At 33.1% G+C, this 26250-nt stretch overlaps 4 protein-coding genes across 10 annotated transcripts in view; 3 read left to right on the top strand and 1 right to left on the bottom strand.

The window, feature by feature from the left end:
- Window positions 1-2398: 2398 nt before the first annotated feature.
- LOC138132764 (lipase 1-like) lies at window positions 2399-11506 on the top strand. Its single transcript, XM_069050383.1, has 8 exons — window positions 2399-2523; window positions 7673-7991; window positions 8039-8216; window positions 8266-8380; window positions 8432-8678; window positions 10717-10875; window positions 10924-11154; window positions 11211-11506. Exons 2-8 carry the CDS (start codon window positions 7836-7838, stop codon window positions 11364-11366), a joined length of 1242 nt encoding a protein of 413 aa, XP_068906484.1. The 5' UTR covers window positions 2399-2523; window positions 7673-7835; the 3' UTR covers window positions 11367-11506.
- A 4504-nt stretch (window positions 11507-16010) lies between these two features.
- On the top strand, window positions 16011-21167 carry LOC138134106 (O-acyltransferase like protein-like). Its single transcript, XM_069052182.1, has 12 exons — window positions 16011-16988; window positions 17071-17222; window positions 17286-17530; window positions 17883-17989; window positions 18039-18235; window positions 18288-18463; window positions 18514-18682; window positions 19814-20007; window positions 20276-20423; window positions 20480-20675; window positions 20749-20891; window positions 20939-21167. Exons 1-12 carry the CDS (start codon window positions 16868-16870, stop codon window positions 21107-21109), a joined length of 2019 nt encoding a protein of 672 aa, XP_068908283.1. The 5' UTR covers window positions 16011-16867; the 3' UTR covers window positions 21110-21167.
- LOC138134108 (heat shock cognate 71 kDa protein-like) overlaps window positions 21107-26250 on the bottom strand; it is a 39195-nt gene continuing 34051 nt past the window's right edge. Inside the window, exons 1-4 of one of the 6 annotated variants that reach the window (XM_069052183.1) lie at window positions 25529-25766; window positions 24630-25473; window positions 22899-23138; window positions 21107-22844 (exon numbers count right to left, since the gene is read on the bottom strand). In XM_069052183.1, the coding sequence (XP_068908284.1) occupies window positions 21199-22844; window positions 22899-23103 (1851 nt within the window). In that variant the 5' untranslated portion in view covers window positions 23104-23138; window positions 24630-25473; window positions 25529-25766 and the 3' untranslated portion in view covers window positions 21107-21198. Of the gene's footprint in view, window positions 22845-22898; window positions 23139-23973; window positions 24462-24629; window positions 25474-25528; window positions 25767-26250 lie in introns of those variants that run through there. The other 5 variants (XM_069052184.1, XM_069052185.1, XM_069052189.1 and 2 more) reach the window with 5 other exon arrangements.
- The window catches only part of LOC138134105 (heat shock 70 kDa protein cognate 4-like), a 39971-nt gene continuing 38132 nt past the window's right edge, over window positions 24412-26250 (top strand). Inside the window, exon 1 of one of the 2 annotated variants that reach the window (XM_069052180.1) lies at window positions 24412-24501. Coding sequence is in view for 1 of the 2 variants with exons in the window: in XM_069052177.1 (XP_068908278.1) it covers window positions 24500-24501 (2 nt within the window). In the remaining variant the exon portion in view is untranslated. The remainder of the gene's footprint in view (window positions 24502-26250) is intronic. The other variant, XM_069052177.1, reaches the window with a different exon arrangement.

Raw genomic sequence — 26250 nt, 5'->3', positions numbered from 1 at the left:
ATTGAGCGCGGTGTACAGTGCCAGAAGTTGGCGGGGGATAATTTCAACATTTGCGTTACATTTTATTGTTAACCTTAGATATTTGTTTGTTTCTGTTTAAGGTCAATTAAAATTTTTACATTAAAAATTAAATTAAACTCTTGAAGTAAAATTTGTCATTTTCTCAAAAAAAAATGTCATCTAAGGTACCAATTTTTTTCATTAATCGTTTAGGTAGTAGTAAGGTCTATCAGAAAAAGAAGAAAAAAGTTAGTGTTGTCATTTAAAAAAAATGGTGATGACGTCATAACTCAAAAATGGATGACGTCATGAACAAGTGAAGCAACTTATAATAAGCACCATGAGAAATAAAAATCCACCTGTTTCAGCGTTTTTGACAAATGTCATTAGTTTTGAAATTACTGAATTTATTCCATAAGTAGTTTCCACACTGTATATTAATACGTGAAGGAAAACCTTTGTACCCCTTTTTAAGCAAATTGCGCGGACGGAGGAGTGTGAGATTTGGTATAGTTAAAGTTTATGTGGAGGAGTGCAGAAAGATAAAATTTATGTATAATATACAGGGCGTTCCCAAAAAAAGAGACAAATCCATAGCTCCTTTATTTATCGGAGGATTTTTATCATCTATACACCAAATTAAATGGTTGTGAATAAGCTACAAAATGGCGTACTAAATTCACGTAAAACCCAATGTGCTTCAAGGTTAAACTGGCAAAATATTTTTTTCAAATACGGACACATACTTTTTTTAGTAATTCTGATAGAGATTTTTTTCTGAAAACAACAATGTGTGACATGTGTAACCTCATATAAGAAAAAAAAATTAAAAAAATAACACTACCTTTTGAAACAAATGACGAGCACCAAGCGAGAGGCTATCAAAATTCATTACGTTACAATGTAATAAATTACCCAAATTAAGTTAATTGGAAAAACAAATGACAAAAATGTAATAACATTTGGGATTGAACGTACAGTGCGTAGTTTAAGCATCAACGATAGTAACATTTTTTAACTTTTTGGATAGGTAAGTGTACACTTGTGATACATTGTTCTTTTTAGAATAGAAATCTCTATCAGAAGTGTTAAAAAAATTATGTGTTCGCATTTGAAAAAATTTTTTTTGACAGTTTAGCCCTGAAGCCCTTGGACCTATATGTGAATTTATTAGGGCTTTTAGTAGCCTATTTAGAGCCATTTAATTTGATGTATAAATAATTAAAATCCTCTGATAAATAAAGGAGTTATGAACTCATCTTCTTTTTCGGGGACACCTGTGTGTTACAAATATCAAAACATTCATTGTTTACGTTCATACACTGTAAAAAATTAGCGGAGTAAATGCGGAGTGAATTTGGAGCGAATGGGGAGTGGATGATTTGTAATTGATTTAATCCCCCCGCAGTGAAATCCACTCCAAGAGGGAGTTTATTTAGATTACTCATAAAAAAAATCTTCGGAGTGAAATACAAAATTCCTTGACTATCAGTGGTTTGTCACCACATAAGTTAGTATTGAAAGTTAATTGCACGTTTTACTGATCAGAAACTTAAATGCAAAGGAAGCATTAGTCTATGGAACAAGAATATGCATCAAGTTTATGCATCGCAATGCTATTGATTCCGAAGATTTAACTGGAACCGAACGCAATAAGAGAATTTTGATTCCACGTATAAATTTAACATATTTAGGTACTATTTTACCATTTAATTTTCAAAGAAGTCAATTTCCAATTATAGCTGCATTTGCGATGACAATAAATAAGTCTCAAAAACAAACATTCGAAAAAATTGCAATTTTATTGAGGCAGCCAGTTTTCAATTGTACGTCGCAGCAAGTAGAGTTCGATCATTCAATGATTTGAGATTTTATACTTCCGAATATAACTGCCAAGGGCATTTAGCAAACGATGAAATTTTATTTTAAGTTCAATGGACAACATTTTATTTTTTAACCGCCCGGTTTTTTTGTTTCAATAAAAAATATAGGTATAAAAAATACGAAACACGTGTTTCATTTTCCATTTTTTGTATTAACTTTTTATTTCAATTTTATATAATTTGAAAAAGATAGGCAAATCAAGTGTGTAGCCTTGGCGAAACCTGGCCAGTATAACAATAAAAAAAGTAAGAAAATGTCAAAAAACACGTTTTTGTTTTTTAAATATGACATAGCCAAACTACGAGTATATCTCATTTTTTTTATCGTTCGTATTTTTCAAATAACTCGAAACGTTCAAACTTAAAAATTTAATGAAAACGGTCGAATTTTGACCGCTGGGCGACCTCTAGTGTGACTAAATTTAAGAACTGTTCTACTTTTCTTTGAATTTCCCTATACACCTTTCCATCGAGGTTGAAATCTTCATTCACTCTCTCTCACGCACAAATTTTGTTTCGACAAAACCAAATGTTACCGATAACTTTTTGTGTTTCTACCAACTCACTTTTTACTTTGGTTTGTTATTTTTTTATATGCAAGTGCAAGTGTTTTCATCCGAGTGATTAATAGCCAATACAAGTAAATAGAATACAATACTTTTTTACGACATACTTACTAACTTTCACTACCGGAATTTATTTATTACTAAATTTCTTTTATTTTTTATTATGTCAAAATAATTCTGACATATTTTATGAATGTTTGCTGCATTACTACAGCAAAATCAAAATTTGCTGGTGAAAATAAGATATGTTTAATGCCATTTAAATAACTCATCAATGTCAACTATGCGTCAATTATTTATCATATCGGGTGTTCATTTAAATTTATCCTCAAAGTTGGCGTTGAGGAGTCGATTGTGAACGCACCACTCGTCAGTTTGAATAAAAATACCACCGCCGTCTTGATTATTGACATATTTCACTATAGATCTGCGTGGGCCAAGCTTTAGTGCCTGTGATCTCCACGGCGCCACTTTATGGGAGAATGTCACTAAATAATCATAACCTCACAAACAGATGTAATGAATTCAGTGAAGTTGTCAAAGTGCAGTGTCAAAGAGTGTCACAGTTTAAAGTTACTTTTAATAACAAACATTTTATTAATTTTGTTGATGCTAGTTCTGTGTGGTCTGTGATGTTTCTGGTTAGTAGTAAACCTATTTCTAGAATAATAATCCCAATCTTGGATTTGCAGTACCTACATTATTTCCTAAGCGGGTCATTTCAGATGAAGATGGGTCCATAAGAAAACAATTATATTTGCTTAATTAATCATTCTTGGTGGAAATGAGTGGAAAGTATATTTTAAGTTTTGTACAGTTTTGAATATATGTAATTATACATATAGAGGTCGCCCAGCGGTCGAAATTCGACCGTTTTCATTAGATTTTTAAGTTTGAACGTTACTGAGGTTTTTTTTTATCAAACAGGATACCTCTATAATAACTATCGCATATAATTTTTTTGAATTTTGTTCTATTACGTCAGCTGCGAGCGTTTACAAATACGTCACTATGCAGTAATTTTCAAGTTATTTGAAAAATACGAACGATAGGAAAAATGAGGTATAGTTTGGCTATGCCATATTTAAAAAACAATAACGCGTTTTTTGACATTTCCTTAGGTTTTTTATCGCTACACTGGCCAGGTTTCGCCAAGGCTACACAGTTAATTTAATTTGAAATAAAAAATTAATACAAAAAATTAAAAATGAAATAAAGAACACGTGTTTCGTATTTTTTATAGCTATATTTTTTATTGAAACAAAAAACCGGGCGGTTAAAAAAATAAAATGTTGTCCATTGAACTTAAGATAAAATTTCATCGTTTGCTAAATGCCCTTGGCCGTTATATTCGGAAATATAAACTTTCAAACCATTGAATGATCGAACTCCACTTGCTGCGACGTACAATTGAAAACTGGCTGCCTCAATAAAATTGTCATCGCAAATGCAGCTATAATTGGAAATTGACTTCTTTGAAAATTGAATGGTAAAATACTACCTGAATATGTTAAATTTATACGTGGAATCAAAATTCTCTTATTGCGTTCGATTCCAGTTAAAACTTCGCAATCAATAGCATTGTGATGCATAAACTTGGTGCGTATTCTTGTTCCACAGTCTAATGCTTCCTTTGTATTCAAGTTTCTGATCAGTAAAACGTGCAATTAACTTTCAATACTAACTAACATATAGGTCCAAGGGCTTCAGGGCTAAACTGTCAAAATATTTTTTTTTCAAATGCGAACATATAATGTTTTTAACAGTTCTGATAGAGGTTTTTATTCTAAAAAGAACAGTGTATCACAAGTGTACACTCACCTACCCAAAATACAAAAAAAAAAGTTAAAAAAGGCTACTATCGTCGATGCTTAAACTGCGCTCTGTACGTGCAATCCCAAATGTTATTACATATTTGTCATTTGTTTTTCCAACTAACTTAATTTGGTTAATGTATTACATTGTAACGCAATGAATTTTGATAGCTTCTTGCTTGGTGCTCGTCATTTGTTTCAGAATGTAGTGTTTTTTTTTTTCTTATATGAGATTACACATGTCATACATTGTTGTTTTCAGAATAAAAATCTCTATCAGAATTACTAAAAAAAGTATGTGTTCGTATTTCAAAAAAATATTTTGACAGTTTAACCTTGAAGCACTTTGGGTTTTACGTAAATTTAGTACGCCATTTTGTAGCTTATTCACAACCATTTAATTTGGTATATAGATAATTAAAATCCTCCAATAAATAAGAGAGCTATGGATTTGTCTGTTTTGTTGGGGACGCCCTGTATATTATACACACATTTTATCTTTCTGCACTCCTTCTCCACATAAACTTTAACTATGCCAAATCTCACACTCCTCCGTGCGCGCAATTTGCTTAAAAAGGGGTACAAAGGTTTTCCTTCACGTATTAATATATAAATAGATATGTTGATAAGCACTGCACTATTACTTGATAGTAATATCCGTAATAGTGTATGTACTCCGGCAAAATTGCCGTGCCGCCGGGTGGAGGTGGGATAGTATATGTACTTAATGTGAGTGCTGTGTTATCAAAAAAGTTTATAATTAGAGCAGGGAAAATCTCTAGCTACATGTTTGGCAACATTGAATATAAAACCTCTTAATTTGACGAAAGTGTGATGTCTGTGTAATCTGCAAAATTGGAAATTAGATGTATTTTTTATGTTGAAAGCATTAAATACATTTCAAGACATTATTGTCTACCTTGTCGACAGCCAATTCCAGAGATGTAATCTTCTTGGATAATCTGCTGGCTTCAATTCCTGCACTGGTGTGAGTGGTGTGACACAGTAGGGATAAAGATGTAAATTCTTTTGTAACATTAGGTATGTGCGTTGTTCCATCAGAGGGATTAATTTGTTGACTCAATAGTCGGATAGATCTTTTTGGTGCATTAATTAAATTGAAATTAAATTTAATTAAAGTTCGATTTCACAGAAAACAAAACTCAACTCAAAAAACGACGTTACACTCACACAACTGACAAAGAAGACATCATCATTTTTTCGCTCTTCTTCCATCAAAAAGTCATAGCCAACTTGATGAACTTTTCATTTGAACACCCGTTATAAAATTATTTAATAATTTCACTATCTAAAATGAGAAAAAAAGAACTAATTAACCGATTCTGTTTCCAGAGCGACAGCTTGGGGAAAAAAACTTTCTAATTTTATTACTTATCGTCTTCTGATCGGTTAGTGAATGTCTTGCCCATCACTAATTTGTAAACATTGACATTAAGATTTAATAATTTGACATTTGACCTTTGACATCTGATTTGACGGCTTTAACAGCTCGACATAATTCGACATAATAAAATTATAGAGCCGCACAATCCCACAGGACTCTTGATATACGTTCTTTTATAGACACTTTATATCTACATTTAACATTAGTCGAAAATGCAATTTAGTTTAATTATGCCGCATGCTCAATCACAGTTTCTAGTTTCAAGTAACGAAACCCTTTAATTGTTTTTTTATTATACCTGAATCCTTGTTTTTGTCTTTAAAACACCCAAGCTTTAAAGTTGCTTAGGTAACAACAAATTCACCTAGATTTTAAACAATGATAAATTAGTATATTGTATATCAAGAGTTGAAAATGAAAGATTCGAGTGTGAAATCGAATTTTCAACACGTGGTATACACGATATTTTTCCGACGACCACAAAAAAAAAACGCTAATATTCGGCATCCCTTCAAACTTCAAATATCATTCGACAGAGCTGCGGACAAAATAATTATGCCGTTGCGCGGAGATAGACATCGTTAATCATCGGCCCGTGTACAATATAAAAACACACAGCTGTCGGCCAATCAGATTTCTCAAATTTTTCATTGTACACGGTTAGGCTGTTCGTTCGTGTTCGTGTTGAAATCGTTTGCAATTTTAAATTTTCACTAAGGGAAAACTGTGTGAAATGTGCCATATTGCATAGTGGTCGTCGAAAATAGTATATTAAAGAACGAGTTTTATAAGGGTTGATTTGGCGCACGAGTCCCAAGTGTAGAAAACGAGCCGTAGGGGAAGTTTCTATGGGACGAATGCGCCAATGCCCTTATAAAACGAGTTTTTATGTTATTTTTTCGAATTTGCACCCTTGTTTTAATTTTTAAATAAAAAAAATTCAAATTCTAGGGAATTTTGTATTAATAGGTACATTATTGTATTCAATTTGGAGTCGTTTATGGCTATCTATTAAAGCACTCGTAGTTTAATAGATCTCTAAGAAAATGTTTATCAATATTTCAGTGTGTTATTGTCATTTACACTAAAAAATTTCCAATATTAATGTTCAAACTCTACTTTTTAATATCTGTTGCAAATGTAGTTGCATCCGTTACCTTGAATTACCAATTAATACAAAATTCCCTAGAATGTGAAAATTTTATTTTTTTATTTAAAAATTAAAACAAGGGTGCAAATTCTAAAAAATAACATAAAAAACTCGTTTTATAAGGGCATTGGTGCACTCGTCCCATAAAAAACTCCCCTACGGCTCGTTTTCTACTCCTGGGATTCGTGCGCCAAATCAACCCTTATAAAACTCGTTCTTTAATATAGTATTTTGTGTTATAATTTTCCGATTGTAGTGCAGAATAATAAAAAATAGCGTATGATACACGTTTATGGGGCCCCTTAAAGCACTTACGACCTTAAACGCACTCGCTACGCGTCGTCCTCTTAAACTCGTAGCGCGTGCTTTAAAGGCTTTCTTATAATCTTGTGTCATTATTCATTATATACTATTTTTTGTTTATTTCTGGAACCATTTTTATCGCTCTCCTAAATCAGCAATTACAATTTAGAAAATATTAATAATAACTTAATTAGTTATTTATTAAAAAAAATATTTAATTATTCAACAATTTGCAACACAAGGTACATCAGAATTTTGTTTTTCCTAACACCGCATAATTACAAAATTAAACAACAGAAATATGGATGTCAATAAAAACTTGAAAAATTAAAAAAAAATTGGATTTCTGTAGCATATGGCAATCTTTTCAATATACCTATTTTTCCAGATAAATGTAATGAATAATTTGTGACATTCATTTATTTAGAAACAACGATCTAATAAATAGTCTGTTGAATGTTTCTGATGTAAGGTTGCTCACATATTTTGACTTTCGTCTTCGTTATCTTTGTTTACTTTAATTTGTTTTTAATTGATACTTCTGTTTGCAGACGATTACTACACTCTCACTTCCTCAAAATTGAACAATTGCCGATTGAAGATTCACAGATGATGTACACGTGACGTCACGCTGATAATATAGACAATTATCCTATATGTACTATAAAATAAGCAAACTGTAGTTATTACGCTATAGTTATGAAGTAAATCCCGATGCTGCTAAAATATTTAATATTATTATCGGCGCTTCAGCCAATCTTACGTTGTTCGACTTCAAATCGTAACAACGTCTGCACAACGTTTAGAGATTACTATAATCCAGACGGAAACAAAAATTGTTACTACGACCCGGATACAACCCTAGAAATTGTGAGTTTTTCAATTTTTATACTTTGCTTAGTAATTATCAATTTTAGCCAGCAATTATTCAAAAATATGCAAAGGATCTTGAAATTCACAAAGTGACAACAGATGATGGATACATTTTAACACTATTTCGTATACCAAGAACCAACCCCAAGGGAGTGATTTTGCTCCACCACTCCATCGCTACTCACTCCCAAATTTACTTGTGGCAAGGCAACGAGTCTCTTGGTGAGTTCAATACTCTTTCCTGCTTATTACGTCATTACTTAATTTTTAGCTATCACATTGTGGCGTAACGGTTTTGATGTTTGGCTGGCAAATCAACGGGGTACTTCTTATTCTGACAAGCATGTAACTCTTTCGATTCATGATTTTCGCTACTGGGATTTCTAGTAATTTTAATGTCATTCTTGTGGTTGTTAATCTACCAAAACTCCTTTTAGTATGCAGGAAATGGGCTTGTACGATGTGAGCGCCGAAATTAAATTAATCAGGGAAAAAACAAATGGAAGAAAAGTTATTTTCATTGGGCATTCTTTGGGATCTGCTATTGGTCTCGTCTACTCATCACTAAAAGTCGAAGAAGCTAAAAATTATTTGAAGAGCATGATTCTTCTTGCGCCGCCGTGCTATTTCGAACATGTCACAAATGTTGTCGTTTTGTTTAAACATTTTGGACCAGTTCTAGAGGTAAATATGTTGTTGTTACATTTTTTACAAATAATTGTGAGTATAAAATTAAGCCAAAGAAATTTACTCAATTATTAAACTTGACAAACTTTGACAGCTTTCTAACCTCAATTATATTTACCAATAATAAATAACAAATGAAATGTTCCAAGATTTCAAGTAATTTTTCAAAGATTCAACTAATATTAAAATTAAGATGAAGTTCAAGAAGTCAACAGCTATTAAATTAATAAAATCAAATACAGCGTGATCAACAATGACTGAGTCTGTTGGCAATGAAACAATTGAAAATACTGGTGATTTTTGTCTAGTAATTGGCATTGACCACGCACTGACCGGATTTTTTAACTTGAGATGACATTAAAAACATTCTTGGTTATGCAGGTTATGTTTATACTATTACAAAAATTAACCTTCGTTGGTAAATTTTAAATTTGCCAAATTTCATTGTTACCAACAGACTCAGTCATTCTTGATCACTCCGTACTTCAAATGTTCCACTACAGAAAAATACAAATTTTAAATGTTAAAGGAAAGTTTACTTACGTTAAATTTGTTTTTATCTTTTATTTTATTTTAGTCTGATGGTCTTATGTATTTTTTTTTTGTGCAACCGTACGCAAAACGAGCTCTTCGCGTACTTAAAAAGGGAAATCCAATTTCGCGGCCGTAGCTTTTAACAACGGCCGTTAAAGTAAACGATATTTTAATATTTGATAGAAATTTCCATTAAGACTGGTGTTTACATTTTTCGGGTATGAAATTAGAAACCGCGGACTTTATAATACGTACTTTTTAACTCTGGAGAAGTACCTACACGAAACTGAAACATCACTTTCACTACAATTCTCTTCTGACATTTTTACCATCATTTACAAAATGAATTGTTTTATTTATGTCATTTCCATAGCGACATGTAAGCCGAATTTCCATGTATTTATTGACAATGAAGTAAATTTTGCTTGTTCGTTTTATAATACACTCACCGGCACAAAAAACGACTCATTATTATAGTTAAATTGGGATATTTTCAATGATCGGGAGTGCTATGGTCACCATGGCAACCGAATTGTTTTGTTTAAATAAATAATTAGAAAATTTGCGTTTTTCCACGGTGTGTTTTTGTCGGTTGATTTACGTGTTAAAAGATTTAATGTGACAAAACGAGATACTAATTTAAAATGCTGTTTAAATTTTGGCAATTTTTCATAACATAAAATTTTTTCTGGAAAATTACTTTTATTTTTTTTTCATTAAAATTTTATTTGCTGTGTTTAATGTTTTGTTTGTCGGATATTCTTTGGCAAAGAATAACTTAAATAGCACCTACCAATACAACATGATACCAAAAAAAAATTCTAAGACAATGAATTACTTAAAATTGAAAGTGAGTCGCGAAGTGAGTCGTTTTTTGTGCCGGTCAGTGTATGTACATAATTACAAATTTTCGGTTGCACAAAAAATATTGTTTATTCGGAATCGAATTGTAATATGCACATTCCTAACCTTATATGAGGGCGGAAAGTTAACCATTCCTTTTTATCTTTACTTCCCTCTCTTGGTCAGTAATAGGCCACTTTCCGCCCTGTTATGACGTTTTTCCAGTGGCGTACACGAATTGTCGAAAAACGGTAGAAATGAAATTGCATCAAATTAATTGTTTATCTGCTAAAAATGTAATGATTCCGAATAAAATAGTATACAAACCTCGGTGGGAAGGTGTTTCCTTCCTGTCTCGAGCATTAGTTCACCTCGGCTACGCCTTGGTAAACTATCTTAGCTCTCGACAGGAATGAAACACTTTCCACCTCGGTATGTAATCTACTATTACACCTTCTCGAGATGGTCTGCCTCGGCCGCAAGCGACAATTTTTCTCTCAATACGTTAAAGAATGATTTCGCCGCCTTGATATACAAATAACTATTAAAAAGACAAAAAAAGACAACAAAAATATCCCGATTATTCTTTTGAGTGCTCCATTGCGTATTATTCTAGTTTTAATGAACCTTTTTCGAGTAATTAAGAACTTCATTCTAGGCGTTCACAAATACTCTGCGAATGGGTAGCCCATTTATCTTCCTCCCGTTTCTACTTCCAATATCCAGGATTATGTTACGAATTTTTCCCGCGGTATTATTTGTGACAGCTGTCTTCATTTGGGCTTTCTGTGGATACACTCCTACTGAAACAGACCCGGTAACTATTTGAATTTTTGAAAAAATCGTAATAACACAAAATATTTAGACATTTTTCAACTACGATGCCGCAATTTACGCGAACAATTTTTCCTGGAAAACTTTGATCCATTTTGTACAATTATTAACCTCGAACCATCGATTTCAAATGTATGACTATGGGAAAGAAAGAAACCTGCAAATTTACGGCGAAGAAATACCTCCTCTTTATCCTATTGGAAATATTTCAGTTCCCACATTGATAGTTTCAAGTGATAATGACAGTCTGGTCACTGAACAGGTAAGATTACAGTTTGATGTATGATGTATGCTTTTTAATTATTTGAATTGTTCCAGGACACTGAGTTTTTGTACAATAAATTATCACCTGAAGCTAAAGTCCATGGACACTGGAAAATTTCTGGATTGAATCACTTAGACTATCACCTTGGGCTGCACCGAAGAGAACTCTTTGTGAACAATCTATTGACATTTCTCAATAATTTATTATAAATAATTGAAGTATTGCACATGTTTTCTTTATAGTTAATAATATTGTAGCTTAAATACGTGTATGTATAATTTATTTTTGATGATCACATAACATGAATTTTTGTGATTTGGTATTGATCAATTACAATTTTTTTTCTGTTTCCTACATCTTTATTAGATACATGTGTACCCTGTTTTATCATTCACTTCTTATGAAAGTGTATCACAGGATAAGAGACCTAATGAATAATATTTGTATTATCAACATTTCTACGTACTAGACCTTATCAAGAAACAATAAGGTCAATGTGCAACGTAATTCGGAATTCAGTCTGTAGAAGTGATAACTTTTAACATTGCTTGTAAAGCAAATAGAATTATATTTTAAATAAAATTTTAGAACTACTTCAAATATTTTAACAAAGTAAATCTAAATAGAAATAATTGCTTAATATACTTAAATGAGGAAAGCAGTGGACAATTAGTAAACTTTACATATTATCGGTTTTTCCTTAATCATCTTAACCCTCCACCACCCGGCGGCACGTCAATTTTGCCGGAGTACATACACTATTACGGATATTACCTACTATCAAGTAATAGTGCAGTGCTAATCAACATACTCGTAATTACCGGCGTCTCGCCTCCACATTTTGACTTTGTTGTGTTTTATTATGTTCTGTGTCAATATTAAGTAACTTCCTCACGATATGACATGAGTATAATAATATACCTTTTTGAATTTCAACTACCAATGTGTTACCTAAATCCAGAATTTTTAAATTTTTAAAAAGAGATTGCGGTACTTATCCCGTCGCTGAAATTACAAGTGGTAAAACCGAAATTTTTTCTATAGTCTGTTTTTTAATCAAAGAACCACGACCTGTTGATTAAGGTTTTCAAATATAAAATTTTACTAAGTTTAGGGAATTTAATGATATCTATTGGCTATATCAGCCAACGTCGGCAACGTCTGCCATTTTTAATGTCCTTGAAAGTACGCAAACTCGCATCTAAAATTTGAGCGTGTTATTAAAAATGCCTCGCAAAGTGCGACATTTATTAAACTCTCAAATTACTTGTTATTAGTTGTTATTAACTTTATTAACATGCTGCGCTACTAATATCTCTAATAACCTCAATTTTTATATGATGAGATTTTTCACCCTAGGTCAAAAGTGTACAATGTTGTCAGGTCTCTTTTAGGTTTAAATTGCGGTGTTGTAGTTCTTTGATTAAAAAACTTTAAACACCAAAGATTTCTCATAGCAACGGAGAGCTCTAAATATTTATTAATTTTTGTGTTATATGTCTGTGTTATATTATGTGAATTTGGAACATCTATATCTAAAAGATATGCTTGCTTTTGTTGTTTATTTAAAATAATAATGTCTGGTCTGTTATGCTTAATATGAATGTCAGTTAAAACTGTTTGATCAAAATATAATTTGTAATTGTCATTTTCCAAACAACTTTCCGGTGTATAACTAGGTATAATGTTGTTGTGTATTCTTTAATAAATTGAATTAAACAGCTAAATTCATGTGTATAATTTTAGCGAATATATGGTGACGTTTCTTATATTCGCTTTGAGCCAAAACGGCGCAAGAAGAAATGATGTGTTCAATTGTTTCCCCTTCAGTTACGCAAACCCTACATTTATCAAGATCGATTGCTAACCGCATATGTGTTTTTTACGTAGAGGGTTTTTTATAATTTCTTGTATTTATATTAATTATGATTAATTCGTTCATTGATTGAATATTTTTTTATAATTAATGTTCAATATATAAACCATTCACGATTGTTTCAAATTCGGACTATCTATGAAAATCTGACATTTTAGTTGGCAGTATTGTGATTAGTCTTAATAAATCTATTTTAGGTTATAATTCCACCGAACACTGCTCCCAAGTTGTTACATTTTTTAAATAATTGAACGCATTAGGAACAATAATCGTAAAATTGTAATTGAAATGAAACATACATATTTGTAGGGCAGTTCTGGGTAAATTCTTATTAACTAAATTAATGACGGAATTGACAACAATGCGAATATTTAAAAACGAAACGTCATATGACAGGACCTGACGCCAATCTAACAAAAAAATATCTATACTCGGTTTGTACTCGTATATTTAAACAAAAATAAATAAAGTGGTAAATTTACTGTTGTTTCTGGTTCCTATAGTGAACCATACAAGAATATCTTTTTGGCCTCCTCAACTATCTATAATTGACATGTTTACACATTTTGAACAGCTACGGTATCTTGATTGTTACACACTAAGCAAACTCTCTGTCACTTTACCGCACTAACACGAAAATTTTAAGCCTTCAGGAACCGCCTAAAAGCTGTTAGCTACCATTGATCTGTTAAGTTTTCAAAAATGAACATATAATCTGTTTCAAAATCAAAAATCCACCACCTGTTGAATTATGTTGGCAAAAAAAAAGAAATCCCTAGAATAAGATTCATTTTTTTGGGTTGGCCCAACCTCCCGCCAGAATTTGACATTGAATTGTTGAATTTATTTACGTAACACAAAATAATGATTATGTACAAAAAGGTGGTAGCTACCATATCATACCTTTTGAGTGAAATAATAAAATGAGAATAAAAAAACGCTATGAACTACGCCCGAAACGACTCTCAACAATTTTCTTTCATAACCCCATTTTTTTCTGACACTTGCAGACACACTAAAAACAAAAGTTGGCGACGTTGTCGGTTGTATTTTCGAGGTAGAATGCAGTGTTGGTGGATTTTTGATTTTGAAACGGATTATAAATAATCAAGGCGATCTTTATTTAACAGGCCATGATACTGACCTGAGACAGTGCGCTATGGAATGACCTACCAGGCAATATGGCAACACAGTCAGGGTCCTGGCCTGTAACTAAAGACCGCCTTGATATAATTTAATGGTTTTCGACTGAAGTCTGATGGCGCCATCTTGTGGTGTAAATCGTAAGCATGTCAGTCATATCGATCTATCGGTTTAATAGAAAAACTTTCCATCAATTCATTTCTGTGATTTCATTTATCAAATGTCAGGCAGTTTTGCAAAATTATTGCTTAAAACAAATTTCGAATTTGAAAGAACGAGTAATGGAAAGGAAAAAGACCCCGAGGAAAATCCTATGAATTCAAAGCTAATCCTACTTTAAATGGAACCCAACTTCCCAAAATCCTTGAGCAAGAGGTCACTCCTACTTCGCCCCGACACCTACTCCCTCAAATTCAATCCAACATTCCCAACTCGACCCGAAGAGCAAATATACCGTCAAGGAGATTAGGGCAAAGGATGCCACCTAAAAATCAGTTTACACTCTCCTGGTCACCGAACACGACCTGAACATTATCTCAATGCTGAAGGTGAACCAAGACCGCACTACCCTCCTCATCACCACCTCATCTCAAAACTTTCTCAAGAAACTTTAAATTGTAACAAACTGTCCCTTCGTCATCGTCGCCCGTATCAACCGGAAAAACCCTGCTGAAGCTTAGTCTTCTAAAAATTCTGATGGTAATTCCTAGTTCTCTTGTTGCAATATTAACTAGTAAGTACTTTGAAATTCATATGAAATTGAATAAATATTGGGTAATATATAATTTCGTTATTTCGATTTTTTAGAGGCTTTTTTTGATACATTTGATTCGGTCGCCTGTGCATATTTCTACTCCTAGTATTTGAAGTGTTTTAAGTCCGGTTACAAAAAAAGCCACCTCAACCGTTTCTATAGAGATACACAATGGTGCGATTTTCGCCATTTGAAGATAAAATAATATTATTTCTTAAATATGTTGTTTCCTTTACACCCGTCTAGAAACTTGTCAATACATCGTCGGATTTTTCAAAACTATTATTGATTATAATTTTAATTTGGCCTAAATTTAAGTTGCAGCGATCCCTCGGTAAATACTCATATCGACCTGCCCTCGTGATTGAGAAATTCCCGATAATTTTGTATTGTGATCAGTTGATCACGAGTGTCTGGTGTTATAAAAATTCCCGACTGCGTAGCAACAAAACAAAATTATCTGGAATTTCTCAATCACTAGGGCAATTATACCCGATAATTTTCTCATACTGAATCCACTACGAACGCTAGGAAAAATGCGTTCATATGAAATGTTCAAAGTCGCTGATAATCATTTTAGAACGAATCGTCGATGTTTAAAATCATATCATGGACAATAGCAATGACTTCTGTTGTTAACACAGAAATCGGTTTTCCAACTCTCGGTCCATGTTTAATTTTTTTTTAGCCCGCTTAAACGCCACAACTCAGATTTTAATTGTAAAATTGGAAGAATGTGCTAATGTCGTAATCAAAAATTGTCTTCAAAGACAGATGCTTGATCTGCCTGAACTGTACTATAGTCTGTCTCAATTCTAAATTTCCACCAACACTGCATTCTACGTTGGAAATACAACCGGCAACACTGTTTGGTGAAAAATGCGTCAGATTGTATGTATTTGTTAGGTTATCTGTTAATTTCCGTTTTACAACTCAAAATTTTAGAATAAAGGAAGACAAATAAGCAAAATAAACTTATTAACTAATTTTAATGTTTTCGAATCATGTTTACAAAATATTATATTGCCAACTTTGGTTATAAGAACCCCAAATTTTGAAATATTTTTATTTTGCCAACATAATTCAACAGGTGGTGGAAATTTAGAATTGAGACAAACTATACTAACAGTTTTGATACAGGTCAAATTCTTGCCTGACGTGACTTGTTAGAAAAATTATATTTCGGAAACGAACGGATCTTTTAATATCACACCTTGTACACGTACTTATCAATGTTTATACTGAATTCACATGGTAACGCATTCATTTATGTTTGTTAGAAATGACCAAAGAATAGGTATACTTATCAATACCCCTTCGTAAGCATTCCACATCTGTTAAACAACTAGGTAAATAATAGCAAAATGTTAAATTCTGAAATAACTTCTTTGGAAAGATAAATGCACACCCCAACACATCTTGATTCAGATCTATCATATCTTGAGATCGGATAAGCAGGTAAAAGGTATGCCGTGGTTTGTAATGACTAATGAACTATGAAAGCTAAGAATTCATTTTATTTAGACATTAAGCTATTGCTGTTCGCATATGAATAAGTAAAATTGTTCAAACGTGACCGTTTTTGCAAATTTATCAGCTAGGTATATGAGGAACGCCTACTCGCATCTAATAATCAAATATATAATTCAATTGTTACGCCGTCTTATCACCTGAATCTCTAACAGCAGAAAAGTTGGAACCTGTTAAAAGATTTTTTTTAATTTTAGAGCCAATCATACTAATTCAGGTCAGAGCACAACCAGAGCTATAAGATGCTACTGGTATGATAGGCATTCCATCTTCTTTACCAAAGATTCTACACATTCTTATTAGCATTTTTTTTTTAATTTGTATAGCGCACCAAACAGTGTTTAATCTCAGTTTTACGCATTTAAATAATGTCGCTATTTATTATTTAAAGACGTGTCTTATCACAAATGTTACCTTTACAACTCTCCTACACAAAGCACATATTCATACTTCAACTTACGACAATGTGGTTAGAAAATTTTTGGAATTATATTTTTTTCCTCTTTTCTCAGGTTAATAGAATTTCAGGTAATTATGTATATAAAAGATAAATATTTTTGGTTAATTATTCTTTACGTATGTTTATAATGTTACACCACTATCGTTTCAGATCGTGAATATGTTTCTATGCCGACACTCTTTCATTTCGATGATTATGACCACTGCATGTTGGAAGGTGACAATGCTTTGTATTGTGCCATTACTTATCAATTACATCCAAAAAATTCAGAAAATATTTCTGAAACATGGAACCTCATCCAGGTAAATTTTTCTGTATAACAGTGAAATATTCACATCAAACACGATTATTTAATTAATATGTAGGAAGTCAGTTCATCTCGGAAAAATTATCGACATGACCTACTAAGACATGGAATTTGTGTGCCCAAAACATGTCCAAATGTAGTAATTGCTGATGTGTCAAGAAACAATTTAAAATTCGTCCAAGAACTAGAAGAATGCTACAATCTTAAATATCAAAATTTAGGGCTTGAAGGAAAAATTCAAAAAATTCGTTGTGAAAATAACGAATCTCCGTATTCAGTCAATACATTCGATTATTTATTTGGGTATGTATACGCAAGTTTTGGTTATCCTGGAAATGCATGTCAACAAAAAATCTGTATTTGGTGACGATGAATAGAACTTAAATACAAACATTTTTTTCTACTAAAAGTCTTTTTGTTTTTGGGATATAAAGCATTGAAAATTTGCTCCCAATTTACAGTACGCTACTGAGTTAACGTAATTGAGAAAAAAGATACTGAAAATTTCGAGCAATCATCTCAAAAACAAAAAGACTTTTACTAGACAAAAATTTTGTATTTAACTTCTATTCATCGTCACCAACTACCGATTTTTTTTTGACATGCATTTCGAGGACACCTGTATACTTCTATAATAAAAAAATACTTTTTTCAGAACGTTCCTATTATTTTTCATTCTACTGATAATTTTTGCCTGGCTCTATGATGTTTTTCTGGGCCCCAATACTGAAAACGATCTTAAAAATTTGGAGAAGACTTTTTGTAAGTTAACACATTACAAGTTCAGTCCTGTTAATTTTAATAATTTCAGTTGGAAAATACATATCTTCCTTTTCTCTTTCTCAAAATTGGAATCGGTTGCATGCGATCGATCTGGAAGACCCAGTGGTCAAAGCACTAAGTGGTATACAAGGTGTTCGCTTTTTTTGCATGGTTAGCGTTATTTTTTCCCATTGCTCCTCGGTCAATTTTGCCATGCCGGTATCTAATCCCCGTTACACAGAAGCTGTAATTTTTACGACGTCATAATAACCAAAGATACCTAATACAATTCTTGTAGGTGCCTGACAGGTTCTCTGTCCGTTGGTTAGGAAATGGTTCTAGATACACCACCATACAAACGTTCTTTTTGATGTCAGCTTGGCTTGTCACATACCAGTTTTTTGCAAACAACGAAGGAAAAAAAGAAGTGTCTTTATCATATTTTTTTCGCAGCTGTGTTAGTAGATATTTCAGGTATGAAATTTTCATAAGAGATGTACCTATGTTACAAAATCGGCTTTTAGACTAACTCCCCTAATCGCTATAGTAGTTGGTTGCTTTGGCACGTGGATGCCCCACATTGGACGCGGTCCTTTCTGGGATGATTTTGTAGGAACTGAGTATCGAGCATGTCGGACAAATTGGTGGAGTAATTTGTTATACGTGAATAATTTTGTTCACCTAGATAAAATGGTAAGTGCCAGTCTTTAATAAAACATTAAATTTATGGAATATTAATACGGCGACGTTTTTTTTTTCTCTTTGTTTCATCTTTTCCTCTATCATTTTCATCCTTTTCATCTCCTCTCATTGCCGCTAATCTTTTCCTTAGTTTTTGCCATTTTTCTTCTCTCTCTCTCTCTCCCTCTCACTGCCGCTAATTCTTTCCTTAGCTCTCCCTTCTTCTCTCTCGCTGCCGCTAATTCCTCTCTTAGTACTTTGTTCTCCTCTCTTATTCCTTCCGTATCGTCTCTTATCTCTCTAATCATGGTTTTCATCTCATTATTCATTTCCTTGCTTTTATTTCCTTCTTTGCTTCTACAACTTGGGGATCTTCGGATCTTCCCGTTCTGGAACTCTTTCTGAATGGGTTTGTGCCCTCTTCAGACGCCCTTCCCTCTTGTTGCTTTCTTTCCTGACTTTCGACGATTTCGGTATGTCCTTTCTTTCTCGCCCGCTGCCTTCTGCTTATCACCTCTCACTTCATTAGCCAAGCGAATGAGGTTTATGTCAAAACTGCACAGCTGGCTGTTTTATGTTTTTTAAACCGAAAAACAAATATTCACGTTAACCTTGCAAATGTATTGTGGGTTGCATTTTCAATTCCGTCGGTTCTTAGCAACATCGCTTTCCAGATATGTAGGCACATGTTATTCACATGTTGAAATGATTTCTGCTGTACTATCGCGGCCAAAATACTTTGGTCGTCACTTTTTGACACTTCAAATGTAAATCAAGTATTAATGTCAATATACATGACAATTTCAAATTATTCTTGTCAAAAATATGGCACCTTCAGTTTTTGATAAATATAGAATCGTCTTACTTGCTTCTGAAGGTTGTCTAAACCGCGACCATGTTGATCTTTTGACACTAATAGATTAAAATAATTTTGACAACAATAAAAAATAAGGTTAAACACCCTAAAGCTTGCTTTACAATTGAATATCATTTATGTCACATTGACGACCAAAGTATTTTGGCCGCGATAGTACGATGGAATACATTTTTAAATGCAGACCATGGATCATTTATATAATTGTATCTGTCAACTCGAAGATTAATTTACATATAAAGCTTTAATAATATTTTATTTCACTTTAGTGTGCACCACAACTTTGGTATATGGCAATAGATACACAGTTTTATATATTTGCTTTATTAATTTTGTGTTTGACATGGAAAAACCCTAAGAGAACTAGTTTAATTTTGGGAACTATTTGGATTTTTCATGTAGTTGATGCATTTTTGGTAGTTTACCAGAATGATTACGAAGTATCCATACCTCTCTATCCCGAGTAAGTATCTTAATTAGGCAAATCAATGTGTTGTATGTTCGATGTTACTGGATGAACAGCTAGTTAAATGTATTCGTTGTTCGTAAAAATAAACGAATTCAAAAGCTCCTTTTGATACATCTTACTGTGAAAAATACGTCTTTTTGACACAAAATGGAACTAAAAAGTTGGCAGTAAAAAGAAAGGCAATTACAGCAACATCCGCAAACAACACCTTGTTAACTTAGTATTCATTAAGTTTAACTTTCTATTTAATTTTTAATTGAAGAATCTTCTACAACTTGACTTTGGTACACGCGGAAGAAACTCTTTTATCGTACAAAACAAACACATCCAACATTCCAGGATTTCTCGCCGGAATAGTATATGGTTATGCTTTTTACAAATACAGAAACAAAAAATTGTTCACAAAAAAAGTACTGAAAATGTATTAGCAATCAAAAAATGTATCCTTTAAACACGTAAATTTTAGATTCATACTATAGCCTGGTGGATATTAAGCTCGGGATTGGCTATTCTTATAATACTAGTACCCGGAGTAGTAGATGATTATAATCTGTTTTCGGAAAATCGAACCCTTTACAGCGCCATTTATGCTAGTTTGAACAGAAGTATTTTTATTTTCGGCATCGGATTTTGGATTTTTGGCATGACTCAAGGACAAGGACGTAAGATCACTTAGCACCAAGCAGGCACCAACGAAGTTGTTTTCTTGATGTACTTAAGCTGAATTATTTTTAGACATTTTCAAATCTGCATGCGAATGGCCACCAATGTATGTCTTGGGACGTTTAACCTACAGTGCGTATCTTTTTCACACTTTCATCCAACGCGTAAAAATCGGCATGAAAAGAACTCCTAACTATATGAACGACTACTTAATGGTAACACTGTTATATTTTTTTAATCAAAATCAACTTATTTCTTGAAGATTATGGATTCAACTGGTGACTTGGCATTGTCGTATTTGGCAGCTCTCCTAGTAACATTGTTTTTCGAGATGCCTTTTGCGGAAATCAAGAAGCATGTTACGGCAGCATTGAAGAAAAGCAGATCCAGAGAAGACAATCTGCAGAAGCTAGATAATAAAAAGAGTGACTAAATTGTATTAGATTTATAAAATTACAAACAAAATAATATACATTTATTTTTACCTACGAGTATGTGCAAGATTATTTTTATAGCAAATCATTACAAGCAAAGTTGTGGCATATAGTCAAAATTATGCGCTTTCACAATGGTCTTACATCGAGCTTCTATGTCTTGTATCATTTGTAGCACCTCCTCTTTGTCGCGAACTGTCGTCTTTTCCCCTATGTTCTTTATTTCCTTACAAAAATCGTAAGCCTCTTTATGAGATGTAACCAAATTTTTATTCTCAAAGTTGTACATTACTCTTATGCAATAGTCAAGCAGATACTCCTTATATGCCGCAAAAACTTTAAACTCCTCGTCATCGTCTTTGTGATCTGCGGCGTCTTTAACTGCATTTTTTACTTCACTGTCACTCCTATGCCCTCTAGTGTACACAATCTTCAGATCCTTGACGTTGTTCCGGTACTTCTCCTTTGCCGTAACTGTCAAAATTCCATTATTGTCGATGCTCATTGCAAACGTAACTTGGCATTGACCTGGAGGCGCTGGTGTTATGTCCATAATTGTCAATTTACCCAAACAGTGATTCATTCTGGCGTTCAAACGTTCACCTTCGTATATTTGGAATCCCATGGATTTTTGTTGGTTATAAACTGTAACTCGTGTAGACGATGCGGTCGCAGGTATTGGGGTGTTTCGTTTAATCAAGATCGTCATCAAATCCACAAAATTGCGTACTCCTAGTGATAGAGGAGCGACATCACTTATCTGGATTCCTTTTATCACCTGAGTAGGATTTTTTGACAACATTGCCGCCTGCAAAGCTGCTCCTTCGGCGACGCACTCGTCAGGATTAACAAATTTGTTCAAATTTTTACCCTCAAAGTAATCCGACAGCATTTTTTGGATCTTAGGAATGCGGGTGGAACCACCTGACAGGATCACCTCTTTGATGGCAGTTTTTGGCAGGTTACAACTCTTCAAGCAGTTGTCGATGATGTCAATGGTTTTCTGAAAATAGCTCTGCGCCATACGTTCAAACTGGTTTCTGGTCAGAGGTATTTCGATAACACAATTATTCTGCAACACTCCATGAAGGACGATCGTAGTTTCTTCAGCTACAGATAGAATTTTTTTCGCTTCTTCGCAGTGATACTGGAGCCTCCTCATGGTTCTTCGTTCCTGTCTAGGATTGAACTTGTAGTGACTTTCTAGTCGGTTGCAGACGTAGTCTATGATAAGGTTGTCGAAATCCTGCCCTCCAAGATGCGTATCTCCGTCCACACAAACAATGTCAATATTGTTTTTATTTTGTTTAAGGATGGCAACGTCAAATGTACCTCCACCTAGATCGTACACCAACGAATGATTGTCGATTTCCCAACTGTTTTCTAGGTAATAACTCAAAGCAGCTGCAGTGGGCTCATTCAACAACTTGAGAACTGTAAATCCAGCCTTATTCGCCGCCGCAAGAGTAGCTTCCCTTTGTGTTATGTTAAAATATGCCGGTACAGTTATCACTGCTTTGTCCACACTTTTTTTAAGTTTGAACTCTGCGTCAGTTTTAATTTTTGAAAGAATGGCAGCACACAGATCCAAAGGGGTTTTCTTTACAGTTTGATTTTGCTGTTCGATTACTACAACCGGGTCGTTGGAGTCACTTTCCACTTTGAAAGAGAAATACTTGAGATTATTTTGGACGTGAGGATCGTCGAATTTTCTTCCAATAAGTCGTTTGATTTCTAGAACAAATTATCAAATTAAATTTTGGAATAGAAATATAAGACAGCTTTTACCATATACTCCGTATTCCGGTTTCGAATTGGCCATTCGCTGGGCATAGCACCCCACAATGGTAATATTCTTTTCCATGAAATATAGAAAAGAGGGTGTGATTCTCGTGCCTTCTTTGTTATCTATAATTTCTACTTTTCCATTACTGTAATAGGCAGCGCATGAATTGGTTGTGCCGAGGTCGATACCAATTGCCACTTCGTCCATGTTTTGGTTCTTTGGTGCAAACTAAAGCGTAAAAACTGTTATTTACAAAGAAATAAAAAGTGAATTGAAGAAAAAATGTTTATGAAAAATTAGATAAATACTGGAGAAATAGATTTATTTATTGCATCAATAACACATAACTCAATAAGTAAAATAAATATTCCCGCCCCAAATTTACCATTTTCATTATTGGTTTGTTTGTAATTTAATTTTTTTAAATGCTGTTCATAAATTTTGAATCTATTCAGTAAAGTCAAAAAGTAACAAGGATTGTCATTAATGTCATTTTTGAAAATAATAATAATAGTTTAAAAAACATTTGTCCAACACCAAATCCGAATTAGAATTTTTTGTTTGGTATTCAACATAGATTCGCGTGACATAAATATTATGCGCCATTTCTAATACATCCTGTATATATAACATAAGTATCCTGTTTGTTCTTAATAAAATTGTCATATTTATGATTAAACACTTAAACAGTATTGATTGCTACCTACGCTTCAAAAAAAAGTTTCAAAGTTTATAAAAATGCTTTAAAAAAGTCGATCGCGAAATTATTAAATAGGAATCAAATGAATTTCAATGAAATTTAATTTAACAAAAAAAAAAAGATAATTGTTCAAATTCGTTTCAAAAGAGTACGTTCTGACGAAGTACCGCATGATAAAAAATACCATCAAAGTTTCAATTAACATTTTCTAACCCTAAACCCATTAATTTTGTCCTTATTTAAATTATCTCCAAATATTTTTTCCACTTAAGTTGCTTATCACTTATCAGTATCGTTACAATATGAAAATATGATAAGCCTATTTGAACGACTGCATATTATTGCAATTACCAAATTATCAAAAAAGAATTACATACCTACTTAATCTTAAAAGTATTAATTATTAAAACAAACATTATATTTAGTAATCCTGAAGAAGTTCTTAATTAATTGATATTCATGTCTGTACAAACGCTTGGAGTTGAAGACATTATTTCTATGTTGCACAATATTAAAAAATACCTTTCCTTTCGATCACATGTTATCTGTAATTAATTGTTATTAAGTTGTTGCCCTATTATAATTAAAATAAATATATTTCCTCCCCGAAGAAATATCTTAGTTTTAACAAAAATATCAGTGTAGAAATTGTGCTACACCCCTACGACTTTTTTTAAATCAGTAAGTGAAAAAAAGTACTAAAAAATAACGCAATAACACACAATTCTTGGTTGCGGAAAGCGGAAACAATACGTAAGAAAAATAAATTAATGACCCGAATTTAGATACAGGCTTATCTATGGGAATCCCAATAACCAACATGTCACAAATTCGAAATGCGTGCATTGCGTGGCAGTGTGTTTCTTCTCCTGTTTTTGGTTTGGTGTTTTGAATGAAATTAAAATGTAAGTTAAATAATTAGATATGTCACACAAATATTGTTTGATTATTATTAACTTATTTAAGTCACGTTGGACGCGTGAACAAATCAAATTTGTTTAAGCATGATGTTGGAAACATAACATTTACTTACTCTGTGCTTACTCCTTATTTTACCGGTAACAACCAGTCCGGTCAAAAATTATCCCACTACATAAAAAAATCACCAGAATCTGTTCTTGCACCACTGTATTTAATTTTCGGCAATCGAAAGCGTGTACGATACCGCAATACCGCAAATACACCACACTGACCACACCATGCCTAAACCATGCCACTAAATGAGTTTGCGCATGTTGCACTCAGCTGTATTCTGGCTGTATCAAAAAAAAGGCGGTAAGTTAAAAACTAAACTGAAAGAGAAGGGCCTAGCAAGAAGTAGTTACACAAGATGATCGATGGTCGGTCACTCCTGCGTAATTTATTCCAGTAGTTTCAATTTATTACTCTGGCCGAGCTCCTGATGAGTGTTATTTTCAGCGTACGGTCGAATTAAACATGTAGCGCAGCCGCAGACTATAGTCAAGGTTAAATAGTTGCTTATTCGATATTCTCAGAATAATATTTATAAGTCTGTAAAAACAAGTATCACGGATTTAACAAAATTTTGAGGAGATTCGTAATGAAATGATCCAATTAATCTGAAAAGTAGTTTAATATTTTATTCATTTTTGTACGGTGATTAAAAGAAGATATGCGGCAATGTATTGCTGGTTACATAAGGTTAAAATGCTTCGTTACTTTAGTTACTTACCTATTGTTATAACAATGTTTTCGCATATTTTAATATGTAGTTAAATTTAACTCACGGTGGTGTAATCGACCCTTACCAATAATTTTGTAAATTCTGTTGAAGTTATAGTACTAGTACTAATTTTGAATTTTGCAGTTAGAGATTTAGACGTTGGAAATATTCGTTAGCCGTTAGTCCATAGAACCTGTCTTAATTGTAAGCACAGAGATATATAAAGTAAATAGAGGGGCAATACATACGGAGCTGCGCGAACAAAATTGAGGCGTCCATGGAGGTATATGGGATTAGTGTTGGGCGATTATGAATGATATAATCGAAATATATCGATTATAGCCGAATAATCGATCATTCGATTATGCTCTTCGATTATCATTCGTTAAAATAATTCGTTAGAATGTTTCGAGAAGTCGAGAACTGGATGGTAAAACGAATGATCACTCGATACGACTCGACCCGATCACTCGATACGACTCGACCCGACCACTCTATTACGAGATATTCAATCGGTGGTTCTGTCATTTGGTTCTCATTGTTTTAATCTAGTGATTTTATTTCTTCCCGCATTAGTAAGGGTAGTTTCGTTTACTTCACTAAGATTCCAAAAAAGAACTTGATGTGAAAATTGAAATTTGCGTATCATGAGACCGCCTTGGTATCATTCATAATCGTCCATCCGAATATCACTCGTTATTCAAAGCAACTGCGCATGCGGATCATTCATAATCGGACAATCCGAATGATCATTCGATTATACAAAGCGATTATTTCGATTAATTCGATTATGGAAATATATCGATTATGCCCAACACTATATGGGATGGAACGAAGCATGCGCTTTATTTATATACAACACCACCATCTTACCAGAGAACACAACCCACTGATCTCTATGGTACACCATAGACGTCAGTGATCTAACTAAATAAGTAAATAACCACAAACAACAAACTAGTGGTGGGCC

This window comes from Tenebrio molitor, chromosome 6 (genome assembly GCF_963966145.1).
Source record: "Tenebrio molitor chromosome 6, icTenMoli1.1, whole genome shotgun sequence".
NCBI lineage: Eukaryota > Metazoa > Arthropoda > Insecta > Coleoptera > Tenebrionidae > Tenebrio > Tenebrio molitor.
Note: the sequence above shows the minus strand (reverse complement) of the source record. Positions and strands in the feature narration are given on the sequence as shown.